We start from the raw sequence: 13,539 nt of genomic DNA, 5'->3' as shown, positions 1-13,539 counted from the left end.
CATCCATTTCTTCCCTTTTAAGGTGCTGCTGCAAGGAGGTATCAATACCAGCTGCACTGCTAGATTTGCCACCCACTGATCATTGAGCTGGCAGCTCACTCAATTAATTTAAATTAGACCTCACCATGAAAATGGTTGGTTGGTTCCATGCCAACTCTCAGGTGGGCCCAGGCCTTGTCTTGCCCACTGCCTGTCTGATTAAATTCACTTTCTCCAATCTTTGTAGGTCAGTCTTGGACCCAGTAAAAACAGCCCTATTTCTTGAGCAACTGCCATTGCAAGTCACTAATGTGAGTATATTGTGGTTTTGTGAAGATAATCATTCCATTGCCAAATTCCAATTTCTTCTGCTAGATATTTAAAATCTGCACCTTTATTTTAAAATGCAGTTCAACTCCAACGGAATGTGTAATTGCCCCTCTCTAATTAATGTTGTCTAAATCTTTGTGTCTTCCTGTTTGTCTCTCTGCCTCTGCAAAAACATTATTGGATAAATAAAACCTGATAATGATAGCACTGGGAGAAAAAAAATCCTCTGATACTTTCAGTTTAAGTCATAAAACGTAAACCCTCAGTGCTTCCGTTCCTCACTCAATTTCCTTTTTAAAATTATTTTAATTGGAAATAATGTATTATATTGTTTTAAATAATATGTTCACATATCCTTGGACTTTCAATGAAACTAAATATGGGTAAAGTGAGTCAAGATGTTGGGCTTGAGCTTCAAGTCCCCATAGCATATTAACAATGATGATAAGACCATTTATAATTGGAAACAATCTGCGTCTTACACTGACAACCGAGTTGGATTTTTGGCAATCATTCAGCTACTTAGAGACCTTTTAAAAACAAATTTGGAAGTTTACATCCTGACAAATCTCAATTTTTTTCCAAAATAAGGGAGTGTCGATTGAGTGAATCTCAGAACTGAGGAGACCTGAATTCAGCAGGGCCATTTGAAATTAGCGCTGATTTCAAACAGACTTCATTTTTGCTTTATGAGGGCTTTATCACAGATGTGGGAATCACATATTTAGGAAGTAGTCATAAATGCTCTTCAAACGTGGATAAGGTCTGCTTATTTGTTATGAGCCCGAGCTATTTAAATCTTCAGCCTCTTAATGAAACATGAGTAAAATTGATTGAAGCCACCAGTTAGAATTAAAAAGAATCTAGCCACTGGATTGTTCAGATTGATAGCAAATCTTGCGTAGGTTTGAAAACAAAATTAGCATATTTTCCTGCAGTTTCAATAGAGTTCAAGTTGGACATTTCCCAAAAAACTGTTACCACAGCTAAGGTCTTTATGAATACTTGATTGAGTTCCAAATTGTCCAAAAGCACTTAACTCAACAGGAATTCTGAATTCATGGTTTGATCAATAGTGTAAAGAGCTATTAAGGGATTACCTATTTTTGATATAGATACTGAATCCATGTTTGTTGCTTTTATAAATGATTCTCAGGCAAGGGGGTTTGAAATTATAAACTCTTGAATGCATATGATACATGAGACTTCTTTCTTCATTATATTGATTAGGACCTTGAACAGTTTGTAGAAGTTTAATCCTTCTTCATCTCCACTTGGTTCTATAGCGCTGCCATTGTGGATACTGAGGCGATGGAGGTGACATTGGCATATAACTTAGCATGGGGTATTAGTTGGCATGGAGAGGCCATGTAGAATATGAGTTGGCCATGAGGTCATGGAGGAAGCATGAAGGTGTGGGGGTTTGGAATTGTGGGGTCAATTAGGTTGAAATGGAGAAAGCCTATGATATGTACCAAGGCTGAAAATTCTCACAGATGTAAAGAAAGTAAAGTTGCAATAGTCTTTCCATACTACAGGGTGCTCTCTCATTAGAGAGAGACAAATGCTTCAAATGCAATTGCAACAATTTTCCTGAAAACTGAGTAGGGGCTTCTATCCTGCCTGTCTCAGCACTCTCCACCCTGCGGTCACCAATGATACTTCTTCTGCCAGCCTGCACTGTTCCATCCCGGACTGCTTCTCTGGAACAAACATTTCGTATATCAGGGACCTTTGAACCAAGGTAGGTTGTAACAATTTAACAATGTAAGAAAGAGAGCCCAGGGCTACATGATTCATCAAACCTGCTCTACCATTCAAAATGATCATGACTAATCATAAAATCATAAGCTTCATCTCCACTTTTCTTTTTTTTAAAATACATTTTTGTGAGATGCTGGCTGGCCAGTATTTATTGCCATCTCTTGTTGCCCTTGAGAAGGTGGGAGTAAGCTGCCTTCTTGAACTGCTGCAGTCTACTTGCTGTGGGTCGACCCACAATGCTGTTGGGAAGGAATTCTAGGATTTTGACCCAGTAACTGTGGAGGAATGACAATATATCAGGATGGTGAGTGGCTTAGAGCAGAACTTGCAGGTGGTGGCGTTCCCATATATCTGCTGCCCTTGTGCTTTGAAATGGAAGTGGTCATGTATTTGGAAGGTGCTATCTGAAGATCTTTGGTGAATTTCTGCAGCTCATCTTGGAGATATCTTTTGGTAAAACTTTGTCTATCTCTGCTTTAAATATATTCAATTATGCCACATAAACAACCCTTTGGAGCAGTGAATAGCAATAATTCACAACCGTTTGTGTGAATACATTTCACCTCATCTGAGCCCAAATTTATCCTGAAACTATATCCCTTTGCTCCAGATTCCCCAGACAGCAGAAACAATGCCTCAACACATTCCCTGTCAAGTCCTTTTGTAATCTCAAACATTTCAATGAGATCACTTCTCAATCCTCTAATCCAGAGAATATAGCCTTAATTTTCTCAACCATGTAATGTCTCCAAAACAAGTATATTCTTTCTTAAATACGGAGATCAAACTGCAAACTGTATTTCAAGTTGGTGTCACCAAAGCTCTGTACGTTTACAAGAAACTTTTATTCTTACTTCACAATCTCTTTACATTAAAAGTCAATATGTTATTTGCTCTCCTCATTACTTAGCGCATCATCATGCCAACATTGTGTGTTCTTTGTACAAGTACACTCAAGACTTTTGGCACACCAACACTTGCAAGTTTCAGTTTTTCTATTTTTAGCATCAAAATGAATAAATCACATTTCTCCAAACACTATATCTTATCTTGTACTTTGATTTCCGTTCACGTATTCCACCTATGTGTCTTTTCAGCTTTTTTGTGTCCTCCTCACAGCTTGAATTTTCACATATTTTTGGATTTCATCAAATATTAGTCTGTCTTTTTGTCTACATCACTAGCACAGATTACGAATAGTAGAGACATGGCACTGGTTGCTGTAGCACTGTACTCGTCACAGTCTGCCAATGTGAAAATGCTTTTTTATCCCAACTCTTTTCTTCCTGTATGTTAACTAACTCATTTCCTCCATCAGTGACACAGAATTCTTTATAATTCTTTCTTGTGATTTGGGCATTGCTGGCTAGGCCGGTATTTATTGTCCATCTTTAGTTGCCTTCAAGAAAGGTTGTGGTGAGCTGCTTCCTTTAACTGTTGTAGTCTATTTGGTGTAGGTATAACCACAATGCCATTAGGGAGCAAATTCCAGTGATAGTGAAGGAGCAGTGATATGTTGTCAAGTCAGAACGGTGACGGGCTTGGAGGAGAACTTGCAATGATGGTATTCCCATGTACCTGCTGCCCTTGTCCTTCTAAATGGCAAAGATTCAGTTTTTGGAGGGTGTTGTGGAAGGAGCCTTGGTGAATTTCTGCAATGCATCTTGTGGATTCTACACACTACCATTATTTAGCATTGATGGTGGAGGGAGTGAACATTTCTACATGTACTGCGAATAAATTAATTGCTTTGTTCTGGATGGTGTCAAGCTTTTTCAGTGATTCTGGAACAGCGCTTTTCCAGGCAAGTGGTAAATATTCCATCACACTCCTGACTTGTGACTTTAAGATAATGGACTAGCTTTGGGAATTATGAGGTGAGTTACCCACTGGGGGATTCTGAGCCTTTAACCTGCTTTTGGAGCCATTGTATTTATGTCGAGTATATGGTGCTGGAAAAGCACAGCCGGTCAGTCAGCATCCAAGGAGCAGAAGAATCAACTTTTCGAGCATAAACTCTTCATCAGGATTGTTTCCTGATGAGGAGCTTATGCTCGAAATGTCGGTTCTCCTGCTCCTGACCTGCTGTACTTTTCTAGCGCCACACTCCCAACTCTGAGCTCCAGCACCTGCAGTCTTCACTTTCTCCTGTTCAATTTGTGATCAATAGTAACTTTCAGGCTGTTGATAGAGTGGGATTTAGTAACAGTAATGCTATTGGATGTCAAGAAGTAATTATTAGATTGGTCATGATCATTGATTGGCACTTGTGAGATGCAAATGCTACTTGCCACTTACTAGCCCAAACTTGGATATTGTACATGTCTTGTTACATTTGACATGGACTGCTTCAGTATCTGAGGTGTTGTGAATGGTGTTGAACATTATGCAATCATCAATGAACATCCTAACTTCTGATGGAGGGAAAATCATTGATGAATGAGTTGAAGGTGGTTAGGTGTTGGGCACTAGCTTGAGAACTCCTGCAGAGATGTCCTGGAGCTGAGATGACTGACTCCAGCAACCAGAGCCATCTTCCTTTGTGCCAGGTGTGATTGCAATCAGTGGAGAGTTGCCCCCTGATTCCCACTGACTCTCATTTTGCCAAGCATCTTTGTGCCACATTCAGTCAAATGCAGCCTTGATGTCAAGGGCTGTCACTCTGCTCTCATCTCTGGAATTCAGCTCTTTCTTCCATATTTGAACCAAGGTTGTAATGAGGTCAGAAGCCAGGTGACTTTGGAGGAACCCAAAGGAACACCAATGAGCAGGTTATTGCTAGGCAAGTGCTGCTTGATAGCACTGTTAATTACGCTTCCCATTGCTTTACTGATGTTCAACAGTACACCCACGAGGGTCATTAGTTGGGTTGAATTTACCCAACTTTTTCTGCACAGGATTGACCTGAACAATTTTTCACATTATTGGGGAGTTGATGGCTAAGTGGTATTATTGCTGGACTGTTAGTCCAGAGATACAGATAATGTTTTGGGGACCCGGATTCAAATCCCACCATGGCAGATGGTGGAATTTGAATTCAATAAATATCTGGAATTAAGAATTTAATGACACCTATAAATCCATTGCCAATTGTTGTAAAAACCCATCTGGTGCACTAATGTCCTTTAGGGAAGGAAACAGCCATTCTTACCTGGTATGGCCTACATGTAACTCCAGACTCCATGGCAAAGTGGTTGACTCTCAACTGCCCTCTGGGCAATTAGGGATGGGCAATAAATGCTGCCTAGCCAGCGATGCCCTATCCCATGAATGAATAGAGAAAAAAACTACGTAGATATCAGCGGTGTAGCTGTTCTGGAACTGCTCAGCTAGAGTTGTGGCAAGTTCTGGAGCTCATATTATCAGTATTATTACTGGAATGTTGTCAGGGCAAGTAGCCTTTGCTGAACCAAATGATTCAAGTTATTTCTTGATATTGGTTGAAGGAATTAAATTGTCTGAAACCTAACATCTGTGATGCTGGGTATCTCCAGAGGGTGGGCCATCTACAAGATGCACTGCAGCAACTTATCAAGGCTCTTTGGTGTTTTCCTCCAAACCATTCCCCCATTATGGAACTATGCTGCAGTTCCTTCATTAAATTCTGCAGCTCCCCTTGGAGGTGACAGAACAACAGGGACCTATTCAATCAGCTGCAATCTAAACTTTCACATGCCCATTCCTACAAAAATCATCACCACCAGCTTGGAAAATTCTGAGCATAATAATGTCAACAATTTAAATCATCCAGAAATGTTGTCAATAATCTCATTAATGACAAATTCCTCCACTGGAAATAAACAAAATGTGTTATCTGTTTGAGAAAGAAAATAAAGATGTTTTGTTATCACAATTTCACTAGATTTACTGGTACTTTTGCATTCCCTCATCGATCTTGTATGTAATATGTACAGTGGGCATATTATTCCGAAACCTAACAGTCTGAAACTCTTCCTATTACACAACAGGATATATTTAGTTATGCTGTAGCTGCTGTCCAGGTCCTTACTTTTCACACAAAGCCGCAATCTTTCCTATGCCACAAAGTGCAGTCCAACAACGCAATGATTAAGTCCACAGCAATTTACATTTGCAAATTTTCATACAGAAACTAGCCCACCCGCCATGAATAATATAAAGTAACAGCAAAGCCAGGGATGTGAATACAGCAGTTAGATGCAGTGATGTTTTACTGCAACCTGGCTGACAGTGTTGAATTTCACAATCCAGATCAATGGCTATACTTTGTGTAACCCACACCAAGCAATTTTATTGTATATTAATGTGAACAAAATTATAGAAGTTGACAACGTAAAAGCAGAATTTTAAATCATACCGACAGCTTCTGAGAGACCATAGACCTTTTGGCTATAGGCGTCAGTTTTGTCCCATATGTAGGTGTAGGCAAGGTTAGGAGATGCATGGAACCATTTCTGGAAGAGATGTCCTTCCACAGCTACCATCAGATGAACTTTAATTAAATTGATTGGCACAATGGATTGAGTCATTGTGACTTTCAAAAGGGATTTGTAGCCAGCGGTACGAGAGCTCAGGTAGCACAACTTCAAATTGGAGCCCGGGATTTCAACTGCTTCATGTAGAACCTGAACATGAAACAGACATATGTTAAAATACCTACATGGTAAAGCAGATACTGAGGACCTAAGTTAAAAATTTGTAAAACGCAATTTTGTTAATCACTGATTATTATCCATTGTCTAATGCAGTACAACTGCCTGTTTACTAACAGCAACTACATTAGAATAACCCAGTCCATTACAAAACAATATCAAAGAAATCCTTTTTATGTGTTCTCTGCTTAGGTTAAGGTCCCTACTGTAATCTATTTAAAAAGAGAGAAGATTTCTTTAATCTTATTTTATGTCAGAGGAGCAAATTTTTTCATGTTCTCAAATGTGAAACTAGGGTCAAGTAGGTTTTTGCAATACTTTCTTTACAAAAATGTACAGTAACAATACAATGTATACAGTATAGGGATTTTTGGTTATTTCATGTAATAAGTATAATAAGGGGAATGAACAATAATCACTGATGGGCATATACAACTATATAAGATGCAGGAATATGATTCAGGTAAGTAGAATGTGGAACCTGTTTCACCACTTGATCAAATCATGAATGATCTGTATTACCAGTCCATTTACTTTGAATAGCAAATTCTTCCAAAATCTTTCATGTGGAACATTGTATATAAAGATAACAGATTTAATGGGTAGAAGAGAGGTCTGCACACTTCACCCTGCAGGCTTCCTTTCTGAGGCTTTAGTGGAAATGTTCCAACAATTTTTCCTCTTTGTGTCCACCATAACACTTCCTGTCTTTTCCAAATTGCCACCCGCCCTTTTCCTAGAAATCATTGGAAGTCCACACAATAGCAGGGGCATACAAATTGGCCAAAAAAAGCAGCTGACCTGAAGAATGGGAGCAGTTTAGATTTAAGCAAAGAAGGTGAAAGGGAATGAATAAGAGAGGTAAAATTGAGTCAAAGATTAAGATTGTGGGAACATAGAAACTGATTGCAAAAGCTGCTGCAGGAATATGAAGAGATAAAAATAAATGTAGGTCCCTTGCACTGAGAAATGGGGAAACTTGTAATGGGGGAGCAAAGAGATTGGCAAACTGAGTAAATGTATATCTGTTGTTGCAAAGGAAGATGCAATAACATCCCAAAAATGTTAGTGAATGCATGATCTATTGAGAGGGGGGGATCTTAAAGAAATCACTTTTAGTAGGGAAGTGGTGTTGGGGAAATTGATGAAATTCAACAAAGATAAATCAACAGAGCCCAGTAATCTATATCCTAAATTACTTAAGGAAATGGCCCAAGAAATAAAGGATCCATTTGTGGTCATCTTTCAAGATTCAACAGATTCTAGAACTTCATATGGTTTGGAGGGCAATGCCTCTATTTAACAAAACAAAAGCTATCCTGACAATGAGAACAATGCTTGAGTCCATTGTAAAAGACTTAATGACAAAGCACTTGGAAAACATTGTCCGGATCAGACAGAATCAACATGGATTTACAAAAGGGAAATCATGCTTTATGAATTTAATTGAAAATTTTGAGCAAGTAACAAGTAGAGCTGATAAGGGAGAGCCTGTAGATGTGCTTTATTTGGACTTTCAAAAAGCTTTCAATAAGGTCCCACGTCAGAGATTAGCATGTAAAATAAAGCACAGGGGATTAGAGGAAGTGTACTGACATGGAGGGAGATCAGTTTGGCAGACAGGAAATAAAGCATAGTAATGAAGAGATCTTTTTCTAAGTGGCAGGGTATTACAGGGATCAGTGCTTGGACCCCAGCTGTACACAATGTATATTAATGATATATTAATGAGATGGAATTAGTTGTAATATCTCCAATTTTGGGTGGAAAGGTGATCTGTGAAGAGGATGCAGAGATGCTTCAGTGTGATTTGACAGGTTGAGTGAGCAAGGAAATGAAGTATAATGTGGACAAATGTAAGGTTATCCACTTCGGTAGCAAAATCAGGAAGGCAGATTATTATTTGAATGACGACATATTTTCAGTCACTGAAATTAAACAAACACTTTCAGTGGTGGTGAAGAAGGCAAATGGTATGTCAGCTTTCATAATGGGAGGATTTGAGTGTCAGAGCGGGGATGGCTTGCTGTACGTCTATAGAAGATTGATTAAACCACATCTGGTGTCTTCTGTGCAGTTTTGGTCTCCGTATCTGAGGAAGGACATTTAGGCCATGGGGGGAATGCAATAAATGTTTACCAGACTGACTGACGTATGAAGAGAGATTGGATCAATTAGAATTATGCTCACTCGAGTTTAGAAGAATGAGTGTGAATCTCATAGAAACCCATAAAATTCAAACAGGAGTAGACTGAGTAAATGCAGGAAGGATGTTCCTGATGACAGGAGTTTCCGGAACAGGAGTCATAGTTTAAAGACATAGGGTAAGTGAATGAGGATTGAGATGAAAAAAAAAATGTCTTTACCCAGAGAGTGGTGAGCCTGTGGAATTCTCTTCCACAGAAAATAGTTCAGGCCAAAATGTTAAATGTTTTTAAGGAGTTAGATATGGTTCTTAGGATTAATGGGATCAAAGTTGGAAAATGGTACTGAGTTAGATGATTAGTTATGATCATCTTGAATGGCACAGCAGACTTGAAAGGCCAAATGGCCTACTTCTGCTTCAAACTTGATGTTTCTATGTCTGAGATCATCGTTACTTGCCTCCACAATGTCCATGGTGCATTATGGGCAGAGACCACTGCTGCTGGCAGTACACCCAGTACTGCAGGCAGCCAGTTGCCAACTGCCCAATAGGACCTCGTCTGTTGATTGGCAATTGTTTTCACCTCATAATTATTAAAGGCCCGTTGAGAGTTGAGCCCAAAGAGAGGAAGCCTTTTTGAGTTGCTTCTTGTATGCATCACAACAACTGGATCTTTTCCTTGCATTTCAATTTCTTCCCCAGCCCTCAGGAGACATCTTTAACTCTAGCACTTGCTGGCAGCATACCTATTGAGATTCACCCAGTCAATGACAGAGAATAGTCTCCAACCCACTAGTCATACAATCTCCTACTAAGAATCACATCACCTTTTACTCCCCACAATGGCTCCCTACACTATGGTGCCATGGTGAGTTTGCTCATCCACCCTGTGGTCGCTGCCCTCATTCACAAAAGCTTCAAGAACCACAAACCTGCTGGATATCTGCTAAGGTAGAGGCTCCTCCATTATTTTCAATCAGATCTCCATACTTTTCTCTTCATAATCACATTCTCTTAGCCCTGACCACAAACCCAATCTGAAGTACTCAAGCTAACAGATGTTACTGCTTCCTGGAACAAAGTATCCAGGAAACTTTCTTCCGTTCCTGATGGATCATAGGCATCCTAAAGCCCTCAACTCTGAACCAAAATTCCTTGACTTGCAAATGCTCATGCAGATGCAGCTCTTGTGGATCATAATTGTGTCCATAAGCTCCCACCTGCTACAGCTGCAACACATCGTCTACCCTGTTTCTTTATTGTGTTTAACTTAACTAATTGGTTTTCATGTTTATAAATATAATTCAACTATTATCTGTATTTAAAGTAAGTTATTTATTTAAATTTAATGCAATATTTAGATCTCTTCAGTACCATTTAAACTACCGGTCCCCTTGCTTGGAATAGAATATTAAAACTCAGCAACTAATCACCTATGTGCTGAACTAATTAATGTCTTTCAATGCTCACCAGTTATTGGAGACTGAAAAAAATATGTAAAAAGCAGCACTTCCTTCCCCCTTCTGCAGTGAATTCCGACCTGCACCAAATTCCTAACTTAACACTTATTTCTTGTCATACTCAGTTCTTGTCAACTCCATTCCCTGCTCACACTTAGTCATAGCTTAACCCAACATGTATTTAACCCAGATGTTTCCAAGCTGGTAACTTAATTATTTATGTTTAATCACTTGAATTTATTATTTTTACATAACGTGTTCCAAAAGTCTCTTTGCCTTGCCTCAGAAGGTTAAACAGCATAAACTATTATTCAACATCTGTGAATCAAATTCTCAAAAAAGTAATTGTTTTTAATCCTTATCACTTATGGCCAGTGGTTTTCTTTTTGCTCTGTGGAAGTGGGCTGTACTATAGGGTTGGAGTGGAGAGTTATTGGCAGGGAGCAAGGGTGTAGTTGGTGATTAAAAAGCAATAATGGACTGTTTGGGATTGTACTTTGAGAAAGAAGGACTGATTCAGCTGCTAAAACTCTGTAAGTATTGGTGATACTCTAACTAAATACCTGGTCCACAATTGTATAATAATACTAAGACAATGCAAACCAGGAAATTGAAGCATACAAAGTAGATTTGCACTCCGTTGTTACAACCTATCTTTCCAAGTTGATCTTCAGCTTCAACATTACTTATATACACTCTCCTATATCATCAACTTCCCTGATATCTCCACTCCCTCCAACTCCAGATTCTCTTAAATAGACATTATTTGAAGATGACCATGACAGCAATTATTTTCTGCACAGCTAATTTGTTGATCAGAACTATCAGCCTTACATTCCTGAAAGGAAGAGCTAATCAGGCCCTTCCACACAAACAGAAAAAGAATACATTCACACATTCCTCTTTGAAATCAATTATGACACAGTTACGCGAGAAAGCTGGGTGTAAGTCACCCATCTGCCTAAGTTAAAGGAAGTTGCAAAATTGGGAGAATCAAAACTAAAAGGAAATCATGCAGATTTGCAATAGAAAGATATTTAATTTGATGAAAATATTCAAATATATGATGTTATGAAAACTGCATCCTTTTACTACTTGACTTCAATGCAAATAATAGTTAAGCAAGAATGCAATAGCCAGATGACTTGCTACCTTCATTTTATGTTCCCATTTTCTTGTGTTATGTGGTGTTTCAGCCATTGTTTTACAGACATGAAAAGGATCTCTTAATCAGGTCTCAATTATCTCAAACCAAATGGTTAAATGTTACAATTTCACAGTCCAAATACAAATTATCCAGAGGGAGGAATCTGACTCATGTTCACAATGGGCATAAAATCAGTGTGGCAAAAATTCCATATTGCATTCCTTACTTATCTCAGACTCGAGATGTTTGATTCTGGATCCTCTTTAAATGATGGCAGTGCATTATTAGTGCCAGACAGGCACTGTGCTACTGCTTGCTAGAAAGGAAGAGTTGGAAATGGCTAGCTCCTGTACTGAGCCAACAGGCAGGTCAGATCTTGCAGATAAGGTTTGGTGCAGGAAGGCATGGGGAGATGAGGAAATCACTTAGAGGGCTTCAAAGAGGCTGGCAGTTAGACAGAGTTTTTTTGGTTCTGGCTGCAGGGGGCATCTAGATTAGAGTGGTGCTGGAAAAGCACAGCAGATCAGGCAGCATCCGAGGAGCAGGAAAATCAACGTTTCGGGCAAAAGCTCTTCATGAGCAGATGAGCATTGAAAATCAGCAGAACAAATCAGCGCCTCCCTCCCCGACTGAGATTTTAACTGCTACTGCAAGGCACCTGGCTGTAAAGTGAGGTTATTCCTCACACATCTGATTCCCCAAACCCACCCCATTTGATTTGTTTTCCACAATCTTTGCAGTACACTTACTTGGGTCTCAGGAATAATAGGGTTCTGCTCAGGAGAAGAACTAAAGAAAGTTGAAAGTGGTGAAGAGACAAGAATTGGTTCAGGTCGCACAAACCCACTCAGATCACAGCTTGGAATAGTGTTTTCTTCAGTCTTCATCACAAGAGTATTCATAGCATAGAATGTGTTCCATGGAAGCCAGACTGTGCGCTCTTGACTTAGGAATGGAGCACGCTCAAAGTGCAATGTAAGTGATGCACCACCATTTGCAATCAAATCAAACCTAAGGGGAAAATAAAATAGCCACAATTAAAACAGAAGTCAACCTGAAACTGAATCACGCTATCATTGATATTTTATGACCTCAGGCAATATGATGATGACCGTCAAAAGCATTTTCCAATGCAAAATTCTCAATTTATTGTTTGACCGTATAAATAGAATTATTAAAATCAGAGCAGTGAAATAGACAGGAACTTGTGTTGTTAATAAGAGAAAAAATAATTTTTGCTATATCCCAAGTATTAGAGAAAAATTAATTTTCTCTACATCCCAAATTAATTATTAAAAGGCATATATTTTCCACAGTAATTCGCAGTGCACTCAATCAGAGTGCATCCCATGGCATTGTTCATAAGTCAGCCAACGCATTGCTTCATAAGAGTAGAAGTGTCACACAAGGTACTGTACTGTAGAATGTATAATTCTACTGCTGAGGTAAAATTGTGTGTAATCTGATATGTCCCTTCAAGGTGACAAAGCCTGATTGCTGTAAAAAGCTACGAGGTCAACTTGAAGTTAATTGCTGTTCGGAATGATTGGTAGCTACTTCCAAACTCCCAAATCAAGTCAGAGAAAACCAACATAATTGTACGTTTCTCGCATTTTCAGTGGTACTTGAATTGCAATGGATTTCAAGTTATTTCCCTTTAACAGTAATAAATTGGTCATGATATTGCACACTGTCAGGTGCAGAAGATTTTTTTTTCACCATCAAATAAAAGTCAAAATTACCAAATATCAGTCAGATAGGTATGGAATGTCTGATAGTATGGCAAGGATGAAATCTAAAACAATGTGCATAGGGCAGTTAAAGCAATAATGTGCACTTTATAGATTCCAAATACATTAAATTAAGCTCTCAGAAAAATATGTATTGCTGCACTTTTGGACTAAAATTCAAGAGTGGCTGGAGACATATCAGTGAGGACAATGCACAAAATATATGTGGAATGAATGTTGGGAGAATACTGGGGTTAGAGGATTCTGTGATTCAGGAAGTCCATTGGTGGCTACACATTTAGAAATGGCTGGACATGTAGTGCTTCCAGTAATTTTATTCTGGGGTCACCAC

General features: G+C 38.9%; 1 protein-coding gene across 18 annotated transcripts in view; it reads right to left on the bottom strand.

The window, feature by feature from the left end:
• The window catches only part of LOC122556528 (teneurin-2-like), a 1,106,639-nt gene that overhangs the window by 65,107 nt on the left and 1,027,993 nt on the right, over positions 1-13,539 (bottom strand). For all 18 annotated transcript variants that reach the window (XM_043703277.1, XM_043703278.1, XM_043703280.1 and 15 more), the window contains 2 exons: positions 12,207-12,468; positions 6,410-6,677 (listed from right to left, as the gene is read on the bottom strand). In XM_043703277.1, coding sequence (XP_043559212.1) covers positions 6,410-6,677; positions 12,207-12,468 — 530 coding nt within the window. The remainder of the gene's footprint in view (positions 1-6,409; positions 6,678-12,206; positions 12,469-13,539) is intronic.

The sequence above is a fragment of the Chiloscyllium plagiosum genome, chromosome 14 (assembly GCF_004010195.1).
Source record: "Chiloscyllium plagiosum isolate BGI_BamShark_2017 chromosome 14, ASM401019v2, whole genome shotgun sequence".
Lineage (NCBI taxonomy): Eukaryota > Metazoa > Chordata > Chondrichthyes > Orectolobiformes > Hemiscylliidae > Chiloscyllium > Chiloscyllium plagiosum.
The sequence above is the reverse complement of the archived record's forward strand: the minus strand, read 5'-3'. Positions and strand labels throughout refer to the sequence as shown.